The 25,531-nt window shown below is 41.4% G+C and overlaps 1 protein-coding gene across 6 annotated transcripts in view; it reads left to right on the plus strand.

The window, feature by feature from the left end:
• STAG1 (STAG1 cohesin complex component) overlaps positions 1 to 25,531 on the plus strand; it is a 175,646-nt gene that overhangs the window by 89,840 nt on the left and 60,275 nt on the right. For all 6 annotated transcript variants that reach the window (XM_069024276.1, XM_069024271.1, XM_069024272.1 and 3 more), the window contains 5 exons: positions 6,085 to 6,161; positions 9,800 to 10,004; positions 13,332 to 13,483; positions 17,604 to 17,677; positions 25,282 to 25,405. In XM_069024276.1, coding sequence (XP_068880377.1) covers positions 6,085 to 6,161; positions 9,800 to 10,004; positions 13,332 to 13,483; positions 17,604 to 17,677; positions 25,282 to 25,405 — 632 coding nt within the window. The remainder of the gene's footprint in view (positions 1 to 6,084; positions 6,162 to 9,799; positions 10,005 to 13,331; positions 13,484 to 17,603; positions 17,678 to 25,281; positions 25,406 to 25,531) is intronic.

Here is a 25,531-nt window from a genome sequence, read left to right on the forward strand (position 1 = left end):
TTATAAACTCTAAGAGATTATATTGAGATTTCCATACTGGACAAGATGTCTTCTTCTAGGCTGAATTTGGTGTGAAAGGCCCGCAGAAACAGTTAAGCTGTTTTCTGAATGACAGTAGGAACAAAGTGTTTCCTTCTTTATATCTAAGTTACATAAACCAGAATAGCAATGGATTTCTGGGCATGAAGGAGGTAAAAGTGAGCATCCCTTGGAATGTCCTGTTCTCTGCCAGTGCCAGTGTCTGTTGGATGTACATGCCCTGTGGGCATGGCATGAGCACAGAGGGGGGTCTGTAGGTGGCAGTCAGGCACTGGGAGCAGAGAGCACTAAAAGGCCATAAGGACAGCAAAGGGACTCTAACAACCAAAGTTTCCTCATCCCACAGTCAAGATTTCCTTTCAGATTTTCTCAGCTTTAACAGCACCTTGCAGTAAAGGTGGTGATGCTAATGTAGTTCTCTGTAATGACTTTCCTGGTCTTCATTTAGTTCCAAAAAATTGCATGGAAGGATTTTTAGCAAAATCAGGGTCTGAAAATTCAGGAAAAGGAGTTTGCCATTAAATCCTTGTCCTGTGTAGTGTTTACATTTGTTCTGAAATCCAGAATAGCTTTCTTGAAAATGTCTAGGTGACAGAAGGGGAGAGAAGCCAAGAGCTTCTGCTGGAGACATCTCCTATGAGCCATCAAAACATGAAGGCCAGATACAAAAGCTGTTTATACTTGGTATATAGAGTTGCATGATGTACAGTAGGTTGGGAGAGGAAGGGACTCAAACTAATGAGGTGCCATCAAGGAGTAGAATAGAGCAAATTAAAGATTGTCCAGTGAATTTTTACAATGTGGTGCTGACAAGTTTTTGATACAGAAAATGAAGAACACAAATGGAAAATAATCTTTTCTAGAGGTAATTCTCTAGTGGTAGTTGGGATGGAAATTTAATGAGAATAATAATAATAATAATGATAATGATAATAGTAATAGTCCTAGTTTTGTGAGAGCAGAGTGAAGAGCAAAACGATGATAATGGTCTTCAAAAGAGGAAGAGTAAAATAGATAAAAAATTTCAGTGTGGGAAACACAACCAAGGCAAAGAAACAGGAGTCCTGTTCCAAGATATCTATTTGTGACTCAACTGTAACCTAAAGCAAAGGAGGAATAGGAATTAAAGCAAGAGAACTACTTGTTTCATTCGTGTGCTGTGCAATGATCTGAAAATCATCATCAAATTTGAAAAATCAAATGACTAAAGGTAAAGGTACAAGAATTGCAAGAGCATGATGATAAAAACCAGAGCAATTCATCAATTGTGTAAAAAATGAAGAGTAACAAAATTCTCTTCTGGTTTGTAGCAGAACTGATAAGCAGAAGGTCCATCAGAGGACTGGACTGCAGCAAGAGTGCACTTTTCATGGTTGTACTGTGTATAAGGCCTTCACATTGCAAAGAGATTTCACAGAACGCATTCAGACACATCTTTGGTGTAGGAGGGTAGACTTAGGTGAACCATTAGAATTCTTTTTAACAGCTATCTGTGATTCTCTGTTTGATAAGGTTTTAATTGCACAAGACTGTACTTAATCTTCCACTGGGATTCTTGCAGATTCATTCAGTAAAAGCTGCTCTAGGGATGAATTGGGTGTGTGCCTTATCAGAAGCCTCTGTCTTTTGAATATTGGAAGCAGAAGTTGGGCAGTGTAGAGTTCATGCAGCAGGAAGAATTGGAGAATAAATCAATAAAAGGGTCTTCTATTCCTACATGTGCTGAAATTCAACCAAATATTTAGGCTGACTTCTTTCTCAAGTCCTGACCTCTGGTCTCAGTAAAGAGTTTCAGTTTTCAGGGACAGAAATCAGGAGAAAGTCAGGAGCACTGGTGAGATTTAGGAATCTCAGCATCTATTTGGATATGCTTCAACTGCCCCAGTACTGCTTCTATTTAAATTCATGATTAACACCTCTTGATTCCAATGAGGTAAGAGCTACTTCAGTGTTCTTATGTGTTTGTGAGGAAGCCACAGAAAATGAACTTTTCTACTGGTCTGAGTAATTTTTGGGTAGATTCAGGCAGCTCTCTTCTGGAAGTAGTCAGTGGAAGTGCTACAGCAGAGTACCCTGACCCAGGCTGAGCACTGAAAAATCATGTGCTCCTGGTGGTTTGACTTCAGTCTTTATCATCTGTCACATGGAATTTGTCACTACCACTTCTCAGACGATTGAAAACTGCACTTAAGGACATTATGGAAGGGGGTTATTTCTTATGATCTAAATTATAAGTCAGGCAAAAGGTGTAGGAGTTGCACATTGATATCAAGGGAGTTAAATACTGCCCATCCAGCAGTTCCATAATCACCATCTGCCCTCACAAATGTTTTAATAAACTTGCCCTCTCTTGGCAGTTTCAATTAGTTCCTGGTGCTGGGGTCCCCACTACTGACTTTGAGCTGATGCTGAAGAGCACATAGTGTTTTCCATAAACTTCCCTGGGCAAATCTTCTTGTGTCTTCATTTCAATGCCTCTATAAATCTTTCTTCTGTTTTTCCAATTCATGTATTTTAGAGATCAGTCTAATCAGTTACCATGAATTTAAGGTGGGCTTATTCACCTCAGTCTTCAGCTGCAATTTCCCCACTGCTTTTCTTGCAGCTTACTCAGCGTGGGCAGGTGGTCCAAAAGAGAAGGGATGAAATGGTCTGTGTAGCTTTGGTGGATAAAGGTCCCAGTAATGAAAACTGACCATATAGGTACTATCCTCCATAGTATATAATTTATTATCATCAGCAGTTTAGATTCCAGGAGTCCATTTACCACTGAGCAGTTTGTTGTCATCAGCAGTGTGTAAGTGACTGTGGGCTCCTGGAGCTGAGTACCACTTGTTTCTCTCATCTGACTTTTCCTTTCCTGTAGAAATCCCAGAGCTGCCACGTGCAGGAGGCCACTGGAGCGTGGCACTTGGTGTGATGGTGTTCCCTGATTGCCAGCAGTGGTCAGTGCCAGTACCTCCTGTCTGGAGCAGGAAAGGCAGTCATGGGAGCACCCACATCCCAAGGGTACCATGTTTTAACTCCTGGTAGTGAAGGCTGGTTGTTGCTCAGACTCGAGGGCTTATGCATCTTACAAAGCTCTTGGAGATCTTTATTGTTGCTTTGCTTTTACAGGGCTTATTAATAAAACTGGTTATTCTTCTCACTCTAAATACATGTTTTCAGGCCACTGAGTCCATGGTGTGTTACATCTCCTGGAAATACTGCATGTGGTTTTGTACACAGTTTAGGGGTTTTTTAAGGTGTATTCATCCAGTTTTGTATAGGCCCCTTTAGTCTTTCTCTTCTCTCACTGAAGCTAAGTTTTGTGCTCTGTGTGGGGTTTTTCTTTTCACTGTTAAAGGCTTAGTTGGGTGCTGTGATTATTGACAAATTAAATTGATACCTGTTTTAGCTGAAAGTTAAACTGGAATTTGGTTATTAAGGAAATATACTTACATGTCAGCAAGAAGAGTTTTTAAAACACAAGGTGTGTGAATAGGTTTTAACTGAGAACTGAGTCCTGAAGTAAAATAGGTTTCTCAAATTTTAATAGACTAAGACAATTTCAATTCTCTTCACTAAATACAGAGGGAGAGCTTCATGACAGGTAAAACTCACCTTAGAAAAGGACATGAAACAACTTGAGTAAGGTAAAGACTTCAGGGATGCATTCCACTCCTTCAATTGTACTTTATAGATAATCTGTTACATTTTAAGGATTCACCTGAAAATGGGAAAGTTTTGCTTTTCACTAATCATAAAAACTATGAGTTTGAATAATGTTGACCATTGCAATGCTGAAATGTTGTGGTGACACCATGAAATCTGAGCTGAGCCTTCATAGCATACTTACAGTGTTAAATGAGTTTGCCAGGAAAAACAATGGGGCTGTGCTGTGGTTGGGTGGGGGAGAGGTCATGGAAGGAAAAGCAGTCAGGCCAGAGCCATTGCCTACTGCCAGATAAGCAGAAACACTCCTTGTGCTTTCCATGACTTCTGTAAACTGGGTCCTGAAGAGTGGGGGAAGGAATGGGACAGGACAGTGGGGAAGTGCTGTTCTCCACTCCCACCCTGGGAGATGTCAGGAGTGTGTCTCATGGTGTGCACACCCCTGCCTCCCAAAGAACTGCACCATTGTTTGTTGGAAGGTGTTGGAGGATCTCCCCAGCCTCACCTGGGACACCTCTGCACAGGGATCAGTGACACCCTCGAGTGCCCAGGGAGAGATGCTGCTCTCCCAGTTCTGCTCTTGCAAGGTAAACAGCCTGGCCATGACTGCAGAGAAACTGAGGCTGTGGCAGGTTAGTAGAAGAAGCCATAAATAGGTAAGAATAAAATTAGAATCAGGGCTATAAACCAGTAAAATAGCAAGGGTCAGTAGGTTTCTCATTGACAGAGAGGTGTGGGAAGAGCAGCAGATGCCAGCATGCCATGAGAGAGAGGGGCATTCCTGCAGCAGAGGGGGTTTGCAGTAGTGCCTGTCTCTGTTCTGAGACATACTGGGAAACTGCTTCATTTAGCCAAAACAAAACTTGCAGGATTGGGGGAAAGATTAAAATATATCTGCACATACAGATGATTTCCAAGCTGAGAAAATATATTTTCAACTGTCACGTGGTGGTATTCTCTTGGGTTCCTGGTTTTATGTTGATATATTGCATTAGTAATTGTTTATTAATGATATGGAAATTACCATGCACAAATTTAAATTGCCACTGTCAGAACTGAGGTTCACAGTATTACCCAGTATGAAATAGATAACAAATATTATTTTATGAAGAAGCAAAGGCAATTCAAGAAATCAATATTTAATTTACTTTGTAAAATTGTACGTGTACCAACATACAGAGGCTTGGTGTGCTCTAACTGTGCTTGCATGTTTTGAAATACATGTACTTCTAATGCTCTTTTTTTTAAGGAATAAAATACCAGAATTAAAACATTTGCATAATATTTAGTATGTTTAAATTATCTTTATTTATTCTTTGTAGAGGGACTAGTACTGTTAGCTGTTAAGCTGCTTCTATTATGGTCTGAAATTTTGAAGCCATGCAGTGGATCATTAATCCAGTTGAACTTTTTGCAAAAGCTGAGAGACTTACTCTTTGTAATGTTAATGATGGTGGATGGATTTTGTAGCGCTGCAGTTTGCTTAATTTTTCTGAATTTCCTCCATTAACAAAAGAAGATTGTGAAGTGATGAAGAGATGATCATGCAGCAGCAACAAAAAAAAAGTCTTTATGTTGCCCTGGGTTATATGGTTAGCTATTTAGGTAGTGTCTAGTTGCAGAGGCAATAATATGTCAGAATACTTTATTTGTATACTGATTGAATTTTGATCAAGACACAAGAATTTTCATTTCTAGCTATTGTGTTGTTCAATTTTCAATTTTGGTAGCTTTGTTTGATTTACAATGGAAAGTTAATCCTATCAACTCCACTGTTCAGATAACGAGGGGGAGTGGGAAATCTATGTGAAGGAATAACAGCTACACAGTGGCTGCTTCTGGTGCTGAGCTGGCTCACGTCTTGGCTGAGCCCCTGGGAGCCTTTGGGGTTGGAAAACGTGCCTCAGTCAATAAACCATGCTGGTCCTGAGCTGAGCAGTGCAAAACTCCCAGAGTGTGCATAGGACATGGATATCTGTCACCAGGGCATTCATTCAGCATGGACAGTGCAGAGCCACCAGGAGTGGCTGTGGAACTGAAAGATGGCACTCATTTGATTTTGCACACAGAATTAAAAGCACTGGGCAGCTGCAGACACGACACAAGTGGTCCATGGTTGTCACTGCTGTTTTACACTTGCTTGGCTGCAAAGAGTGAAAGGATGGAAAATGGTACTAACTCCTCGTTTGAAAGCACATTACAGGACAGATGATTTCTCTTCCCCTACTTCTTCAAGAGACTGCCTTGTTCAAAGCATTCCTGTTCTTGTTGCACTCTGCATACTCCAATATGTATTACTGAGCTGTTTGTTTAGCAGCAGAAAAACATTGATGTTTTGGTGTAGCAGAAACATGCTGTGCTCACTGCTCTTGTTCTTTCATTGCCTTACAGGTACAGTAAGAATTGAAATGTTCAGGAACATGCAAAATGCAGAAATCATAAGGAAAATGACAGAAGAATTTGATGAGGTAGAGTATACAAATAGTTGTTTTAAGCATTATGAAATAATTACCATATACTTCTGGTTTAAATTAAAAATGCAGTGGATAAGTAATGTCTCAGTATGGGAAACTGCACTGACAAGCAAAGCAGCAACTTCAGCTGCTGGATGCAGAATAACAGGGCAGCAGGAACAAGAGAGGTTCATCAGAGCAGGCAGGAAGAGGAACTGGAGAACTCTCATCCTCCTGAGAGTGGTGGTGGTGGTGTTCTAGGTGCTGAACATCAGCTCTTGGGAGTGCCACTGTACAAGGAAGAGCTCCAGATTCCTGACACATCAGATTCATGAGACAGGATTGCAGGCTTTTGCAGCATTCCTCTGTTTTCTCTGTGCAAATTAATGTTTTGTGCATTTTAAATGGCAGTTTAAACCAAATAGGAACTTGACATGAAAATTACCATTTTGGAACAGTGATACAGAAAGAAATACTCTTTCAAAAGATCTGAGCATTTTGTCTGAAACAAGTAAATTACAATTCAAACTGAGTATCTTCTGTCAAAATAAACATGTTCCTAATGGTGAATGCTTTTTAGCTTTGAGATTTTTGAACTGTGTTTTCTTTGATTTTTCATGTATAAAAAGCTGAATATTCTGAGTGTTCATTTTGTTTAGTGAGGAAAACTAAAGCTGGAGCAGGAATTTTCTGTAGGATGGCCATGTCTCTGACCAGTTCTAAATGGAATGCCAAGGCTGTGATTCAGAAAGTTAAGCAGGAAAACAATAAATATGAGAAATGCTCCTTTTCAGGATGTACTTCTGCACAATTTCCATCTTGTCCATGGCCTTGAACAACAAAATGTTTCAATAAATGCCTGATTACAGCCATAGGGGTGCTCCTTTTGCTGGGTGATTGTCCTACTATTGATGAAGAAAGTATTTTTCAAAAAAGCCTTTTTAAAAACTGTCAAAGTTTTTTCTCACAGGAGAAAAAAACCTCTTCCTTATGAAAGTACTTAAAAGGAACATCTCTTAAAGAGTTACAGTTACTGGTACACAGTCTTTCTTTCTCCATTACCTAAAACTTTGCAGAACTTCTACAATTCTAAAAAAACCGTTTCAGTTCTGGCTTCTGCCTTAACACTTGAATGGATTTCTGAGAGAATTTGTGGGCCTTAGTACAAAAGCATAAAATTGTTAGTCCTAGGCTGCAACCCAATGACTCTTTTGAAATCTGGAATAAACTGTTGGCATTTCATGTGTAATAGCTCCCCCAGTACCCCAGAAATCCCAAATTGTCCCATTCTTCCATGAGTGCTGCAGGAATCAGCTGGCTGCTGGCCTGAATTTTGCATTTATGGCAGGGATTGAAGTATTGATTTTCCTCCTTGTGAGTGGAGAAATGCTTGTGAGGGACTTAAATGATGGAAATAACTTTGTTCACAAAGTTCACTTTGGGACAGGGAATTCCATGGCCATCTATTGGCTGCACTATTCAGCTGCTTGGCTTAGGAGTACAGGTGTTTTGTAGGTGAATTCCCTCATAATTCTTGTGCTAGAGTTGACAGGTGAGCAAAGACTTGGTTTACTCTGAGTTTTCTATGCACTGGGCCATCAGTATTGTGTCAGTGTCACTGATGTATCACATTTTTATTGGTATTCAAGAATAAAAGATCCATGAAGTGACTTTATTGTAAGTTTATTCTTCCCATTTCAGCCAGATGAGGTGTTCATGGTGCAGTCTTCATAGGCTTTTCAGAAGAGTTGTCTGATACGTACTTGCAGGTTAAAAATGCACCATGCAGATGTGAGGAGTTACACACAGCACTAGAGATTCTGAGGATCTGTTCCAAAGGGCTGCACATACCCACACCTGGAGAAAGCATGTGTTACATACCAAAGTTCACATGCAGAGATCCATCAGCTTATTCTGGTGTGGTTGAAATGGGTGTGATTTGGTTAAATGTGATGGCTAGGGGCTTTCCATAGGGCAGTGTTGTTTATGAAGTTTAGGTTCAGGGTTGTTTGATTGCAGCTCCTCTGTGCTGACCTTGCTGCCTTGGCATGGTTCAGTCTGGGTGGTAAGTCCTGAGGAGGAAAGTGCTTGTTCCTCACAAAACCACAGGATAAATGTGTACAAATGGATGTAACTTTGGTACTACTGACTTCTTATCCTGGCTGAGAGATTCAGGATGGAGCATTACTGCCGTGATGTTTTGGATACTCTGGAACTGGCTTACAAATCCAGTGGTCAGGGAGATTTGTACTCAGGCTTTTCCACTGAGGGGGAAAAAGCATTTTCTGATTGTGGGGGGACAGTCTCCCTATAATGCAGTATATGTAGTGAATATAGCAAGAGCACACCTGGGGAGGCCTTAAATGAACATGCCTAGTCCAATCTTGTAATAATTTTTTGAAAATGAGGTGTATGAATCTGTAGTAAAATTTCCATTACTGCTATCAGAAGGCAAATTTTACCACTAGAAAAAGGCTGCATTTACAAGATAAAACAGGGCAGTGTTTGCTTTCTGATAAGGAAACTGGAAGCTTGAGCAAACCATACTCAACTGTAAGCTTGAGCAAAGCAAAGTTTGTGGGGAGGGGCATCCAGCTGATCAGAATATTTAACCTGGAGTTGAAGTGGGGGTGGAGAATGACACAAACTGTCAATCACACGAGCTTTTCTTTAGGTTTTGATCTTAAATACTTTGAAATAGTCCCATCTTATCCTTGGCTCCCACTTCCTAACCCAGGATACGAGGAAAATAATTGAATCTTTGTTAGAAGCTCCGTGGGACGAGGAGCCCGGATCCCAGCGGGGGGGAGAGAGAGACAATCCAAACCAATATGGTTGATAAATGAACTCTGTTTATTAGCAGTCCAAAGGCACTTATACAGTATACCAGCTTGTTAGCTTCTAAGTGGCTTAATGCTTATCAAGACACATTTCTATTTCTGCATAATTGGACTTACATTGGCAAGTCTCCACAGTCTTGTCATGATCAAAAGAATTCTGTGCTCACCTCCCTTGTTCACTCCCGGATAGCACAGCTGCAAGTTTTTCACTCCCGCACTCTTTCTCAGGCCTGTTTGTTTCCTTCACACAGGGACTTTCCCATGGAAAGTTTTTCTCACACACAAGCCTAAAAACTTCCAGGCCTATTGCTTGCACAGTTCTTTTATTGATCCCAATAATTCTATTTCCCAACAAGTCTTGATACATATTTTTGACTATCCAGAGCCAATACTGCAGGTAGAAAACAGTTACAATGACATCTTTGCAAAAGTGGTTTCATACCAATGTTCTTAAATACTTTGAATCTTAAATACTTTGAAATAGTCCCATCTTATCCTTGGCTCCCACTTCCTAACCCAGGATACAAGGAAAATAATTGAGTCTTGATACATATTTTGGACTATCCAGAGCCAATACTACAGGTGTAAAACAGTTACAATGACATCTTTGCAAAAGTGGTTTCATGCCAATGAGCCTCCCTGTTTACTGAAGAAGAATAATGTGTTGTTTTTATTTGTTATTCTCCCTTGGCTTGAAGGAACAACATGACATTTACTTTAGAACCTTAGACCACATGATGGCTACACCAACATTAAAACCCATTGAATGGGGAGCCCTTTAACACTCGATCTTTTTCTTCTGTTGCTCTGCAGGACAGTGGCGATTATCCCCTGACCATGCCTGGGCCTCAGTGGAAGAAATTCCGCTCCAACTTCTGCGAGTTCATCGGGGTGCTGATCCGGCAGTGCCAGTACAGCATCATCTACGACGAGTACATGATGGACACGGTGATCTCGCTGCTCACCGGCCTCTCCGACTCGCAGGTCCGCGCCTTCCGGCACACCAGCACGCTGGCTGGTGAGTGAGCTGCACGCCAGGGTTCTGCCACACACAGCTTGCCACTGCCACGCTGGCACTGACCTGTGCCATAAATCCAATCCCTCCCGATGGGAGAGAATTTGCTGAAAGTCCTTGCAAGGAGTTTCAAAGATAAAGCGAGACGGCTTCTGTAGTTTCGATGCTTTCAGATAGTTGTTTATGAAGTCTTATCAGAGGAACTGAGCCACTAGCGTGACCCAGGTACAGCATGGAAGGAGGAAAAGTAGGAGTGAGAGCCAATTATCAAGATTTACACGGCCTTTTAAAGATATTTTAACCAATAGTTACTAAAAACATACATTATTTTCCCTTTCTTGCCAATTATTCAGTAACACGGGCAGGAACTGTGGAGTTTTCTATCCAATCATTCCAAACTACTTTTACTGCAGAACATGGAGTAGTAGAAGAAGAAGAAGGTTTAGAGAACAACAACAATCCTCCATTTTGACATTTTTTACTCTTATCTATTTACTACAAAGAGAAGCCCAAAACCTCTAAATTTTTCACCCTGTGACAATCTTACATAGTAGTCTATCACCTAATTCCCACCACTGTATTTTCTAGTTGTTGTCTGACTGTTGGTAATTTTTTCTGAGGTTTGAAGCTAAACCAGCGTTGTTCAGGGGGGGTAAGAACCCTTAAAAACAGGCAGAGAAATATTCTCAGCAGTCTGGGTTCCTACACCACGCCACTGCCACAAGCACTTGTAATTGGGATTGAGGTGGATCCTGACCAAATTCTGGAAAGCTTCATCAAATCCCAGTACCACACATGGTACAACTATACTTAAAATACTCCTTTTTTTTCATTTGGAAAGGAGTGTGCTGAGGCACTTAGGGATTCCTGTCATCCCCAGTGAATCCTGAGAATCAAAAGTGGCATGCTTATGTCTTGTATTTTGTTATTAATTGTTCACTTGTTGTATAGAATGTTGGAGTAATTTTATATTTCAGAATATAAATTTATTCTAAAGAAGCATCAGGAAAATTGTATTATCAAAGAATTTCCATCCACCAGAAAAAAAAATCCCTGTGCCTTAACTCTGGAGAAGCATAAGGTTTGGGATTACTGGACCATGCTTGTAGGGCTCCCTGTCTTCTGCCTGCAGCCACACCACCTTTCAGTGCAGCTGCCTCACCTAAGGAAAGCCCTGGGTGTATTATTAGAGGGAAATGGGCTTTCCTTATGTATTTCATCACACCTATATGAGATGTCTCCTGTAAGAGGGATGAATTGCTCTCCACAAGGAACTATTTTTCTTAATTACAAAGCACTACCAGGGTGGCTGGCTTGGGTGTAGGTATCTACAGCTGGTCATGCCAGGTCATAAGAAATCCATCCTATTGCAAGGTTCATAGATCATGACAGATATTTGAAACTCTTACAGCAGACATTTGTCATAATCTGAAGGTTTCTATGGCCAGTATTTATCACTATTTAGTCTTTCCACAAACTGCCTTATACACATTCTTTAAGTTTCAAGTGTACCGATACCTAGTGTTCAACAAATGCAATCAGAATTTATTTAAATTTCATCTCTTGTTAAGAATCAAAGTAAGAGGCAGATTTCCCATGATACTGAAAAAAACAACTCCAGATTTGAGTGGATTTCGGTTTTAAAACTGAAACCCAAACCCTTCAACTCACAGTGACTGAACTCCTTTGGAAACACATTCCCTTGTGTTCTTTACCATGCTCAGCAATGGGATGGTAAAACCTTGAATCTTGCAGGCTTAAGCTGCCAGGTTTGGAGTTTCCTCTACAAATTCAGTATTGCAAGGTGAGCACTGTTTGAGCCTAGATAACCTGCTGGAAATCCATGCCTGTTATTTAAACTATTATATTCCCTTCCATCTGAGGCTGTCTGCAGTTCTGGGTGGTTTTGATTTGCTGTTTGCTCAGACTGTGGTTGATTGGTTCATAGGGAAGAGTTTATGGAGTGAGGTCTGCACTCAGGTCCCTGGGACTGAGTGGTCCATCCCTGCTGGGGCGGATGTTTGGAAAGTATGAGGGGCTTGATTAAAAGACAGGAAACAGAACCACCTATTAGTCATTTCCCAAGAGCTGTGCTCTGTGGAAGAAAGAGTTGTCCCTGTTTGGAATGGATTTGGTGGCTAGAAACTTGCAGCAAGAATAAGCTGATGCTGAAGGTGAGGTTCATCACAGCTGACTGTGGTTATTTCAGCCACTGCTGACTTCTTGCATTAATGGCACATTGATCTAACATTGCATGAGGGATAGGAGCTGCCAAAGATCTCAGCATTTACCAGTGACAATACATGCCATTTATTTATTTGTTTGCTTGTTGTAACAAGCTTGAGGCTTTGCTTTGATTCTACAAATTTCCTTCAAGCTGTTTTTAGCATGTTTAATTGTGTTGCAGTCGCAAAGAGCAGAGGTCAGCATGATGCCATGGAGTATGGAGTCTTGAAAAAGTTTTTGAAAATCTACTTGTAGACTTGCATTTCTTCTTGAAGGAGTGTTTTTAGGTCCTTGTTTTCAGTTTTCCTCTATGGTAGTCAATTAGAATGAGAGATGATTCACTGTAGGAAGTGGTACCTGCTTTGAGCCATATCAGTGTAAATCAATCCAAGTAGCCTCACTTCTCCATTTGTGTGGTTGCTTCTCTACCTTGAAGCAATGCTGCATATTTAGAGGAGCATGCAGAGAGGATGTGATAGTTTGTTGCATTATTTTGCTGGTTTTTCAATATTGTGAAATGTGTTGTGCTATGTAACCACACAGAACTTGGGAAAGGCCCTTATTAATGTTTTTTGTAAAAATAAATTTCAGTACTGAAAAGCAGACATGAACAATATTATATCCAGCATCTGTGAAAATAAAAACTGCATTTTTATATGGCTGTACAGCTGACTTTAGAGCAGTGTCAGACCTGCCCTCAAAGAAGCTGTGCTGTGGTCCTTTGTGAACTGAGCCACCCTCAGCAGCCATTGGTTAAGGTCACCCCCAGTTTGGAGCCATCTCTGCTGGCACTCTTCTGTGCAGAATGGCTGTAACTCCCCAGCCACTGCCTTCATGGTGCCCTGATGCTGCAGGCTCATGGCTGGCTCCCTGGTGCACTCAGAGCTTGTCTGGAGAAGACAGCAAGGAGCACTGCCTGCAGCTCAGTGTGGGGTATAGACTCTGCTTTCTGACCATGGGACCTGGGTATTGCCTGGGTGGAGGTGCCTTTCCAGATGGCTGTGCCAAGGTCGAGAGGCTTTTTGCTGTATGGATCTGCTGAGGAAGTATTCTCTGAGCTCTGACTACAGGTAAAGACTCCTAATCTGTCTTGTGCCTTTGCAGCTATGAAGCTTATGACTGCTCTTGTGAATGTTGCCTTAAACCTGAGCATTCATCAGGACAATACACAGAGGCAGTATGAAGCTGAGAGAAACAAAATGATTGGCAAAAGAGCTAATGAAAGATTGGAGCTGCTGCTTCAGAAAAGAAAAGAGGCAAGTGAAAAGACTATTTTTTTTTTCCTGGTTCATGTGCATTCTGTCCAACAGAAAGCCCAGGGTGGTTTGTGACTTGAGTACCACAGTGAGAAAGAGCTTAGTTCTGCAGTGGTGTTTGTGTGGTCTCAAGCACACTACTTGAATCTTGTATTGCCACATTCAGTTGAGTTTGTGGTGCTGTTCTGCACACACAGGAGAATTCTATTCTCAGGCTTCTATGTATGACCAGGCAGGGAGAGTCTCAAACTGCAAGTGGTCTCTGTTGTGATGATGCAGAAAGATTCTGACAGGAGGATCACACGTTCCCTCCCTGCACTGCCCACTGTCCCCCTTGATCACTGCAGTAACTCCACAGTGTCTCATTAGTCCTTCATTTTTAGCTGCTTTCAGGAAACACTGGGGTTGGGGCTATAGCACCTGTTCTCAGGGAAAAGGAGCTAGGGAGACATTAAAGTCACCTTTAGTAAGTACCAGTCTGGCATTAGGTGAGAAAAACCATCAGAAGGTTGCTGTAATCATCCCTAAATTATTATATCACAGGAAATTTCAGTTTTAGAGGTGTACTTAAATTTAAAGATGACAAGTAGAAAATTAATACACGTACACCCAAACAACCATAATGTGTAAAGATGCCAAGTAAAACTCATTAGAGAGATTGAAAAATCAAAGCTTATATGGCTTAGATTTAAATTTATGATTTTTAATATATTAGTTTTGAAATTTCTCCACCACTGTTTTACTCTGTGGCAATTAAGGATGTCTGGGTGCTTTGCCTGTGTGCACCTTGGATTCCTTTAGGTATAACTTTGACTCAGAATTGCTTGACTTTGTAGTCTTTGTCTGGAGATAATTACAATTATGTATTTTTATTTTACCCCTATGATCTGTAGCACAACTTTATTTGGTTTTCATAATTCTTGAAAAGCATGCATTAAGGTACAAAGCAAAACCAATCTCTCCTGCCCAAACTGTGAGAAAAACATTTTTAATTAAATACTAAATTGAATGTGAGTTCTAAAGCATTTTGAAAAGCAAAATAGCTGGGACAGAGTTTGTATTCCACATTTGTTGATGTGGACTAATTCTACTAATGGCACTAATTCTACTGATGACCTTGGGCTGGTGGCTCTGTGGCTGGGGACTGCTCTGTGCCCCTTCCCCCAGCTGTTCTTTCAGAGCTGCAGGACATCCTCTCTCTGGGGAGCTGTGCAGCAAGGATGCCCAGGCTGCTCAGGGCTGGGGAGCCTTGACAGGAAAAGGAATAATTGGCAGTCCTTACCTTTGGCTCTGTGTGTTCAGGGGTTCTCAGCTCAGCTCATGACAGCTGAGCAAAGCATTGCCTGGGAATAGCCAGGGAGGAGAGCTGGGGATCGAGTGTGTCCCTGGGGTTAAGCACACCAGGGGCACCTGGGCAGAGGAGATCTCTTAGGATTGGATGGCTTAGTGACTCTGGGTAAGAATTCCTGATGTCATGCTGTATATTCCAGGGTTTAAATACACTGAATTGACTGTGGCATTCTGTGCTGGCACTTCCTCACTTGATTCCTTGATGAAGTGCCATCCTAGCAACCCCTCCTGAGCACATAACATGTGTGTGTGTTGGTCTTCACAAAGTGATAGAGGCACAGTTCACCAGCTGAGTGTGGCAAGTTAGTCTGAAGCAAAGGAGATGGAATAATTCCTGAAGTGTTTCATTCTCATGCCATCATCTAGAGGCCTGATGGGAGAGCTGTGCATGGAGCTCTGTCTTATCAATGAGATTTTCAGCTCGAGTGGATGATTTCTGTAGCAATATGCCACAAAGCAGAGAAAGTTGTCTTTTTAGTATCTGCCAGCAGTAATTCAAATTTTGTGCTTGTCATACATGTCTTTTTGAGCTTCTGAACCTGCTTGCAGAGTCAACAAGAGAATGCTTCCCTCATTTTTTTACCTCTGTTTAAAAGGGGGAGTGGGAAATCATTTTTGCATTGGTAAGAACAGGAGTCCCAAGACATAGATGGTCTCTCAAGATGCTTGAAGTTAAGCACTCAGATTCAAGTGCATGGTTTAGAAAACTTGAAAGTGTAGGAAGCAGTTAGAGTTTCTGAGAAAATTCATTACTGAATCTAAAATACATTTGAGAATTGTATCTTCTAAATGTTAGTACACTAACAGTTTAGGCAAAAGGAATATCACAGAATCTCTGATTCTGCTTCCACACCAGCTGTGCCCCAGCACCTGGGTACCTGTACCAGATGATAATTTACCATGTTTATGGTCAGCTGTAAATTCTGTGCAGAAGAAGAGGGAGGAAGCCATCCATGCTGTCCCTTCCTCTGTGCTGCTCGGGCTTCTACCCTGCTGCTTCACTTTGCACTCAGTGAGACATCAAAGTACACTTTTCTCAGAATCTCAGCTTTCTCATGGCTCAGGAAGTCCATCCTCTCCTACCTCTTTTCTGTGGTGTGGTTTTATACCAACAGATCATTCCCTGAGTTCTCTGTGAGCTTCCCCTTCCAGGGCCCTGGTAGTTTTTCAGAAAGCCTTCTGAGGCTTCTTGGTTCATTCCCATCCTCATTTTACTGCACAGCCTGTGCTAGGCTGTCTCTACCCCCATATTTCCCTGCCTGTAGCCTGTGGAGTCATCCAGCTGAGGAGTGGTTAGGAACTCACAGTCCCCTTTGGGTTATGAAGTCTCAAACAAGCATTTAGTCTGTGCATATTTGGGTTGAGCTGATGCTGCACATAGTGCTTTTCCCAGAGGCCATGTCTAAATATGCTTGGTTCATGTATGCAGAGCTGGTGTGCACCCAGCTCTTGTACATAATCCCTTTTACTGTGAAATTAGTTTCTTTGGCAGGCTTTTGACAATTTAGTCAAGAGCCCTCAATGCCTTGGTTTCCCGACATGCAAAATGGAGACAGCACCTCCTCACACTTCAGTGAACTGGGAGGCTTCACTCCCTGAGTTCTGAAGCTACTTCAGCTCATACCTGGAAGATGCAGGAGAAATATCTGGCTGAAAAATAGAAGCCCTTAGGTGAAAGTGTTTCAGAGCTCATGCCATGCAGAAGGTCAAACCAGCTGCTCACAATTTTGCCTCTGGCTTTAAAACCTTTTATCTGTTAAATATATACATCAATAATTATACAGGTTTAATTGTTTTATGCATATATGCACTCTACTAGCAAGGCTCTGTTGTGGTTTTCCTACTGAGAATGTGGGCAAATTTACATTCCCACACTGTGGTGCTGTGCTTGGACTGCAATGAACACCTTGATGGAAGAATGATGGCTGCTCCAAAAGCTGATTGGATAAAATTGGTGTCATCTTATTAACAAAGCTGCATTTAGGTGTAATTAAGTTATACTTACTTAGTTTAGTACAAGATCTGACAGTATGAGAATACTGTAATTAATTCCAAGTTGTGTTAACATATTAATTGACACAAGGTAAGCTTCCCATAGTACTTGCAAAACATGCTCATATTACCCAGGAAGTGAAAAGATTTTTAAGAAAACGCCCTTATTTATAAAAGCATGCTCATAACACCTTTTCATTTGGAATTGGGTTTGGATTTTTGCAGTCTAAGGCCTGGATGTCAGGTGTGCTCCGATCCTGGAAATCTTCTTGCTTCTGAAACCCAGTTATTGTGGGTGCTGAAGTTCAAGCAACTGACAGTCTTTTCCTTAAGATTGAGAACATCTTCAACTCCTTTCCTTAAATAGGACATTAATTTTTTCAAAACCAATCTGTAACCAGCTTTGTTTCTGCAGCTGTCATTCACTCAGCTCTGTGTTTCCCTGTGAACACGGCACTGCTGACATTACTGCACACATTGTCTCTACTTGTCTCATTTTCAGTAGCAAAAGTTGATGATCACTTCAAAGAACTAATTTGAGAGACTAAATTGGTGTTTGTAGTGAATGTTAATTTTCTTCCATTAAGATATTGCATATATAAATGTAAATATTTGTATGTATATGCACACAATATAGGCATGTGCTGGAAAAGCAGAAATGGTGAATTTACTCAAGTGCTCTTCCAAGGTCTTCTACGGTTTCCCAATAAAGAATTATAGAATACCAAATTATAATAATCAATGATCTTTTATTTATTTTGTGTTTTCTTTTTCACAGCTACAAGAGAACCAAGATGAAATCGAAAATATGATGAACTCTATTTTTAAGGGTATATTTGTTCATAGATACCGGTAAGAAAATGCATGTTCCAGTAGGCTCTGCTAACAAAGTGTGGTCATAAAGAAAGTCAAGGGCAATTTCTGGGTTGATTTTTCTTCTGATGTAATATTCTAGATGCTGCAAGGTCACTGTCAAAAGCACTTGAAGTTATGGAAGAACATACAAATTGTAACCTCTATTAACTACACACTAGAGCCATCCACACAACTTTATTTTAATTCAGCAGACAGCTTTAAAGGGATGTGGGAGACATGGGCTTTGAATCTTTGCATATTGAAAAGTTGTCCATGCTGGGAGCACAAAAATGACATATCTTAAGAACAATCAAATAATCACTGCATGCCATAGGATAGCAGTTGTCCTACAGCCTGCATTTCCTTTCATATGTCTTGGGTGTAAACAGCAAATCTGGAATATGGTTTACCAGAGAGCAGGAGTTTTTAAAAACAGATTTAGGGTCGTTGTGCATCACAAGATGCCTCAGAGCATCTGCAGCACCTTGGTGCAACCAGCTCTTTAAATGTTAATTGACTTGCTGAAATCAAAAGATAAAATTCAAGGGTACTAAACTATGCAATTAACCTTTCAGATTTCAGTTCTGCTTTAAAGGTTTATAATTTATGGAATCTTTTAGGAAAACAGCAGAAAAAAAGGGCATATGAGAAAAGGGTTAGAGGGTGAGGAGGAACCCATAGTTCAGTTGGACAAAGGGGTGATTGTAATTTGGAGAAAAGCACACAGGAAACCAGGAAGGTGCTCGTGCTGAGCAGTGTGTGAGGGTGAGCAGCACAGTGGGCTTGGAGGGTGTCTCCTCAGTACCTGGGCATGGACAGAAAGTTCATGGTTTATGGTTGGGAAGCCTTGAGCTGCTTGGCAGCTGGAGGATGGGAATGCAGGGCCTGCAGGTACACGAGTGTGCTAGATCAGTGTAGCACTCACACAGTTTTGTTAGGAGAGCAGCCTTCATGGCATAGGTAAAATGCTGAAGAAATTCAATTCTGAGAGTGTTTCCATTTTTATCCCTTCAGAACTTAGTGTATTATATCAAACAAAACACTGCTTTAAAATATCCTCTTAGTAGTTCATGCTCTTGTGTGGGGTTGGAAAAAGACTCAGCCTTTCGGTGGTCTGCATTCTGGTGCTTTTTCTTTTCTTTTGAAATCCTCCTTTTGTAAAAAAGTTTCTTTTCATGCCTCCTGCCACCACTAACAAAGACCTGATGTTGCTGTAACAAAGGAGAGGCCAAATAAATAAACTCCATCGATGCCATGGAAGGGTGCCCATGGTGGCCCTGTTAGACCAGCGGGGGGAATTGGCTGTAATCAGACAGGTGGTGGCACCACTTGTGCCAGAGAGGGCAGGAGGAACCTGTTCCCACTCTGCCCCCAGGGCCACCTGTGTGAGCACTCGCTGTCCCTGACCTTCTGGGGAGCCCCAAAGAGTCTCTTGGAACATTCCCCAAACTGTGAGTGATGGTGCACAGCAGAGAGCACAGAGTGAGACTCCTGCACTCACAGCTGGGTGAGAACATAGAGGGGGAAATGGCCTGTGTGAAACCCAGCTAATTGAAGACAAAGCCCAGGGGGGATAAAATGTAAAGGATTTTGAACTCTTATCTGCTTTCATAACTACTTAATTTCTTGAATATTCCTTTTCTCAAATAGTTCAAGTTATTTATAAACTTCACATGATTTTACAGGCCTTAAACCATGCACAAGTGGTGATGATTTCAAAAGAATGTTATATTAATTATTCCCAGAGAATAAGTCCCACCCCTCAATATGATTCAGACTCAGCCACAGTGATTCATGCTTAGTGACCTTTGTAGTTTAAATAACAAGTCCTTGACCTAAACAAAACCCCCAAAACTGTTTCATTCAGAATGTGTCTTCCAACGAGTGTTGCAGTGAGGTTACATCTTCTTTCTGCAGATTGGCTTCCAATTTACTGGAAGATTTCAGTGCTCACTTCTCTCATCAAGAAAAAAAAAAGGTTTTCAGAAACAGCTAAATAGTTTTCTAGGTATAATGCTAGTCTAGTGTGAACAGCAGATTTGGTCAAAAACTGAGATATTCTTAATAAGCATGCAGGAAATGTATCCTCAGCCATTTGTTCTCACTAAGTTTCTGTGGCTTTATGATATATTTGATTGTCCAATGGTTTTTCTTACCCTTTTTTTTTAAACCTTAAAAGGGCTTTTAAATCTTTTTTTTTTTTTTTTTTTAATGTCAAAAGCTGAAAATTGCTTGCAAGTTACATGTATATAAAAAAAAGGAAGGGAGGTCTATTTCTTCATTTCAGTTGTATCTGCATATCAGAGATGACTGAATCTCAGATTATTGCCACACAGCTGCTCAGATGTAATGAGTATTTATAAAATGTTCATCCCTCTCATCTGTTATCTGAGGTGTCAGAGTTTTGGTTTGGCTCTTTCCATGCCTAGGACTTAGCACTGTGTGTCCAGACACGTTTCCCTCTCAGAGGGTAAGATTGAGAGATCTCGGATTTCAGTCCTACTTCATAGTATCTTTTTGTTTTGAGTGCTTGAAGAGGTTTTCCTCCAGGTGTGACTGTCCAAAAGAACAGAACTGTTACAGTTTTAGCTTCTGGCAGACCAGAATGGGGATCCTCACATTGATGGACACTGTTTTGGGAATTTATGCAGGGCATGAGCCTGTCCTGAGGTAATGTTTTGTCAGTACTGGCAAATAGGTAAACCCTGCCAAATCTAGATGGCATTGCCATTTTTGTGGAGAAGATGCTTCTGTCTCCTTCCAAGGTATTCCTTTGCCTGCTACAGTAAATAGGATTATGGTGACAAATTACATGGGAATTCCACTGTGGGAAATAAGACATGGGAAAAAGGAGAAGGGAGGGGGGATTATTGGATGGCAGTTTGGTGAGGAAGCACAAACCAGTCATCACAGGGAAATGGAAACCTAAACCAAGCCAGGGAAAAGTCCTTCTCCCTGCACCCTAAATGTGTTATCCTAAGGAGGCAAAGCATACCTCTTAGGTGACAAGGAAATGCATTATGTTTTTAGGTATGTTTGAAAAAACAGACAGAAATTACTGGTGTCAGTTACAGGCATAAAAAAAAGAGAAGCCACAAAGTTGCATCATTTAATTTAAGTGAGTTTGACCTTGCTATGGAGTTTGAAAGCACACACTGCTCCCTTCCCTGCAGAGCTGTGCCTCATACTTCATACAAGTTCCTGTCCCAGCTTCCTCTTGGGACAGGAACTCTGGGAAACACTGGGGTCAGGGATACATAAAGCTATGTCTCAGAATCCATGTCATGCCTTCAAACAGTAAGTTCCTTGGTCTGGCAGGAGTGTTGGGTAATCAGCCTAGTAACAGGTTATTGGGATAGATATTTAAATAGCTGCTCTGCACAAAAGTACTTGGGAATGGGAGTGCTGTGTGCCAGCCCCTCCTGTGAGTGGGATATGCAGGGTTCATTCACCAGAACTTTTGGAAGTTGGCTCTGAACTCTTTTTTCTTACCCTTCTTCTTTTATGGGGTCCCCTCATTCAGCTCCAGAGCTGAGTCATAGAAAAAAAAAGTAGAAAAGACATTTTTGTCCAGTTCTCATTACAATTACATCTTCAAAATATTTCCAAACTGCCAGGCAGCCCAAGAGACAGGCCAGTTCTGTCCAAGTGGCAGTGTTGTGGTCATGTGCAGCTGCTCCATTTCCTATCCCTTGGGTGGGAGTTGGAGCTTCCATCCAACCAGAGGCCCAAGGCAGTGAGTCACCCTTGGTTCTGTCCTTGTTAGAAAGTTTTCCTATAGACTAACTCTCAGCCCAGCCCATTGACTGAAATATCTCTGTTTTTCTCTTCATATCTGGTTTGCCTGTTGAGTAATACCACATTCTTTGATGGTTGTCTGCAGTTCTGGCTGTCTCAGAACAGGGTGTGAGAAGCAACATCTCCAGTGGTTCGATTGGGCAAGCAGATGCAATGAGAGTAGTCAGGCTCCTTTAGGAGCTTCCAAGAAGCCTTGAAGGAGTTCCTGCTCTGCTGGTCATTGTCAGGTCATGCCTTGGTCTGATTCAGCACTGGCAGTGCTGCAGGATGAGCATCCAGGGCACTGCACATCAGCCAGGTTTGCTTAGAGGGCTTTCAGTTTAGTTGTGCTTAACCTCGTGAGTTTGTGATTAAACAGGCTGAAAGAACCCGTGAGCTGGAGCTGAGAGTCACTCCAGCAACCCTGAGAAGCACACTGCTCTGCACCTGACATGTCCCAAATATCCATCAGAGACTCTGTGGCTCAGGTCCTGAATACTTCTGGCCTTAATCACAATTCTTGTGTGTACTTTGGCATGAAAGGTACACCCAAGTGGCACTTGGAGTGGCACTGGTAAAATCTGTTTCCTGACACTGCTGTGGTTTGTCCTGAGGTGTATGGGCCTGCCTTGTCAACCCAAAATTTCAAAAGGAAACTGAGAATTTCTTACCTGAACCCCTTCTGTCAAATCTTTTTGGAAGTTGCATCATGGAGGATCTCTTCACCCAGAGTAGGAACTTAGGCTGTGAATTGTGCTGCCAGTATTATCCCCATGTAGACCTTGCTTTGCAGTTTGTGCTGAAAAGAGGGGTTAAATATATTTCATGTCTAAGATTTGTAGATCCCACGTTAGTTTTCATTTCTGTGCTGGACTAGATTCTGTTCCTTTCTAGAAGCATTTGGCAAGAAATACAAGCTTACATCACTAATTCATAATTATGGTAATTAATAATGCATTCATTATTCCAAAAGCACTTCCACTGCAGGTTAATTAGTATTTATATGTTCTTGTGTCATCCAGAAATGATGTGTATTTTCAAAAGGCTAAACAATTCATAGTGACTCTGACCAGAAGCTGTATAAAAACATATAAGCAACTATATAAAAATTAGAAGAAAAGAATTACAGTTTAATGACAAGCAATTACCACATCCATAGCAAAGGTACAAAGATTTTTTGGCTGTATTGTGTTTGATACAGCATTGTATGGGCAGGGAGTCTGTGTTAGTGATTCCTGCAGGAACACAAATAACTCTGATTGGGGATAGTTACCTGGAAGGTGATGTGGAATGGGAAGTGGTGTCTCACAAGTTCCCCTGCTTCTCCAGCAGCTTGAGTCTGTCTGCTGGTCTCACATGCCTTATCCATGATTCTGTCTCATTTTCAATCATACTGGAGATGTTAAATTCTTATTACACTAAATCTCTTAAGCAGTTGAATATCTTCTTTCTGTCTTTTTTTTTTTTTTTAATTAGCAGCTTGGAGTGAGCATCCGTAGTGCTGAGGGATCCCTGAGAAAGCTTTTGATTCAAGAAGCAGTTTTTCACTGTCTGCCTAGGAAAGCTTGAATGCACTCTTGGAGAAAACATGATGTTTCCTGCTTTTTGGCTGGCTGTACTGCATGATTAAATGGTTGTTGACATTTAGGTTCTTTTTGGGATTGCCATTAAATCCTTCCAAAATCCTTTACAGTTAATAAATTTATAAGGTGGTGAAATAACCTACTTGGATGTGAAGACTCAGGCTGTCATCCCTTAGTAAAAATGTCTTCCTGGCTCCCCATTTTTTCTTGATTTATATTTGCTAGTCTTTTGGGTTTTTCCGTAAGTCTTGCATTCTTCCACCTATATTTTGCTTTTAAAATAGTTTAAAAGTAACTCCATATAAGAGAATTGCTAATCTAGTTCAGTGTGAAGCAGTGTACAATTAAACACACACCCATACATATGACAATAGTTGTAGTTTTAACTAAAACTTGTCTTCCTTATGGCTGCATTTCCCATAAGGAATGCAGTTTTTAACCCTTGAGTGTGATATTTAGCACATTGGTTCTTACCCTAGTTAAACCTGTTTGAGAAATCCCTGCTAGGAGCAGCTTGCTTGATGCCCTGCCTTGCTCCTAATGCAGCTTGCTCCATTGTGGGTTGGCTCTTACCTTGGTTCTGAGGTTACAGAGGCTTCAGGAAGTTGGACAGATTGGGTTTGCTGATGCTCTTGGGAAGCTGCTGAAATGAATGTGTTTCTCCTAGGCAAAGAGAGTGGCAGTGGTCTGGTGGTATTCACACAGATGTCCCCCTCCTGTTACTGCATTAAATGCATCACATGCTGTTCATGCTTTTCTGCTGTTGCAGCAGTACAGTTTCCTCCCTGCAAGTTGAATTCAAATGCTGAGACTTGCCTGGAGAGGTCCCCCTGGCCGTGTGTGATGCTGGGCCTGGTTCATGGTCCCTGTGGGAGCCGTGGGTGCCAGCTCGGGGTCTGGAAGGCCAGGGACAGCACAATGGCACTGGATGAGCTGGGCCAGCCTGCAGGAGGGAAGTGCATAGTTCCAGTCTGGAGTCACCAGGGCTTTGCTGCACTGGGTTAGGGCTGTGAACCTGTGCAGTGTGTCTTGACCAGAAGAGTGAGGGCATTTTATTTATATTTTGGAAAATTGATGACTTTCAGAAAAATGCAGTTGCTCATTTTTGCAACTATTCTCTTGTTTGAAGCTTGGAATTTCTTTCTTTCCTTCCCATAAATTAAATTTCATTTTGGGACTCTGTTGGTCTGGTTTCGAATTAAATTGATGTTTATTACTTTTCCAAACAGATTTTTTTAAAAATAAAAATTCAAAAGAAGGGTCTCAATTACAAGCAAGTCCAGTGTTTGCAAAGCACCAGACATTCCCTTCTTCTGAGCAGTGACTCTTTGTGTTCCTCTTGTATTACAGCTGAAATTTGGAACTGTGAGGCAGTGCCAGCTGGAGTGGCACAAGTGATTTCTCATGGTAACAGATGTCCCAGAGATGGAATTACTGAAGGGACAGATGGCCCCCATCCCTTTTCCCGTTGTTTCATTATTAGTAAAGATGCCATGCTCCATGTCAGGCAGGCAGGAAAGTGCCAGTCAGATGGAAAGCATTTCCATCCTGGTCTCCTTAGGTGATCTCTCCAGTTTCCTGCCACCCCTCCTAACTGAGCAGTTGATAAGTCTGCCTGAGATACATCTTTGCTTCTTCTATGCCTTGCCACAGTCAGAATGTAGGATAAAAGCATGAAAATGGGAAGAAACCAATGCTCAAGTGCAAAATTCTCATGGGTTTGTTGTAGGGGTGTTTTTGGGGGGTGTGAAATGAGATCTCTTTGTGTAGCAAATTCCATTGTGCACCTCTGGCAGGTGCCTTTGGCTAAACCAAATAGTTTCTCCCACCTTGCAAAAGTTCTGCACCTCAAGCTGGAGACAGGGCTGCAAAGCAAATGTCAGTGATGCTGTTTCAGAAATGATTGTCCAGAGGAGGTTTGTAGCTTGGGTTCATAATTGTCTTTGAAAAGAGAGAGGTTAAAGATGGAGTAATAGACTAAGAAGCAAATTAGGGTGAGAAATTTTTTACATAGAGGAAATGTAGGAGAATATATAAATACTGAAATTATAACATGGATCAGTGAGTTCAAGGATGTAGAGGAACAGAAAATCAGTGACATGGCAGTAAGAACAGTGATGGGCCTCACACAGTGAGGTTGATGACAAGTAAAAGCAAAATATTATAGCTATGGCAACGGGAATGAGAAGTATATATGTCTATAATCTGGCTAATCCTTGTTCTTTTCTTTTTCCATATTAGTGATGCTATTGCTGAGATTAGAGCTGTCTGTATTGAAGAAATTGGTGTCTGGATGAAAATGTACAGTGATGCCTTCCTGAATGATAGTTATTTAAAATACGTTGGTTGGACGCTACATGACAGGGTGAGTATTGTGTATGCCCACACACAGCAGAGTGCACTGGAGGCAGCTGCTGCTGTGCTGCCCAGCACAGCATCATCCTTGGCTTACAAAGAGGTTGTTCTGTTTCCTCACCTGGTACCTTTCCAT

Source organism: Aphelocoma coerulescens, chromosome 9 (genome assembly GCF_041296385.1).
Source record: "Aphelocoma coerulescens isolate FSJ_1873_10779 chromosome 9, UR_Acoe_1.0, whole genome shotgun sequence".
Taxonomy (NCBI): domain Eukaryota; kingdom Metazoa; phylum Chordata; class Aves; order Passeriformes; family Corvidae; genus Aphelocoma; species Aphelocoma coerulescens.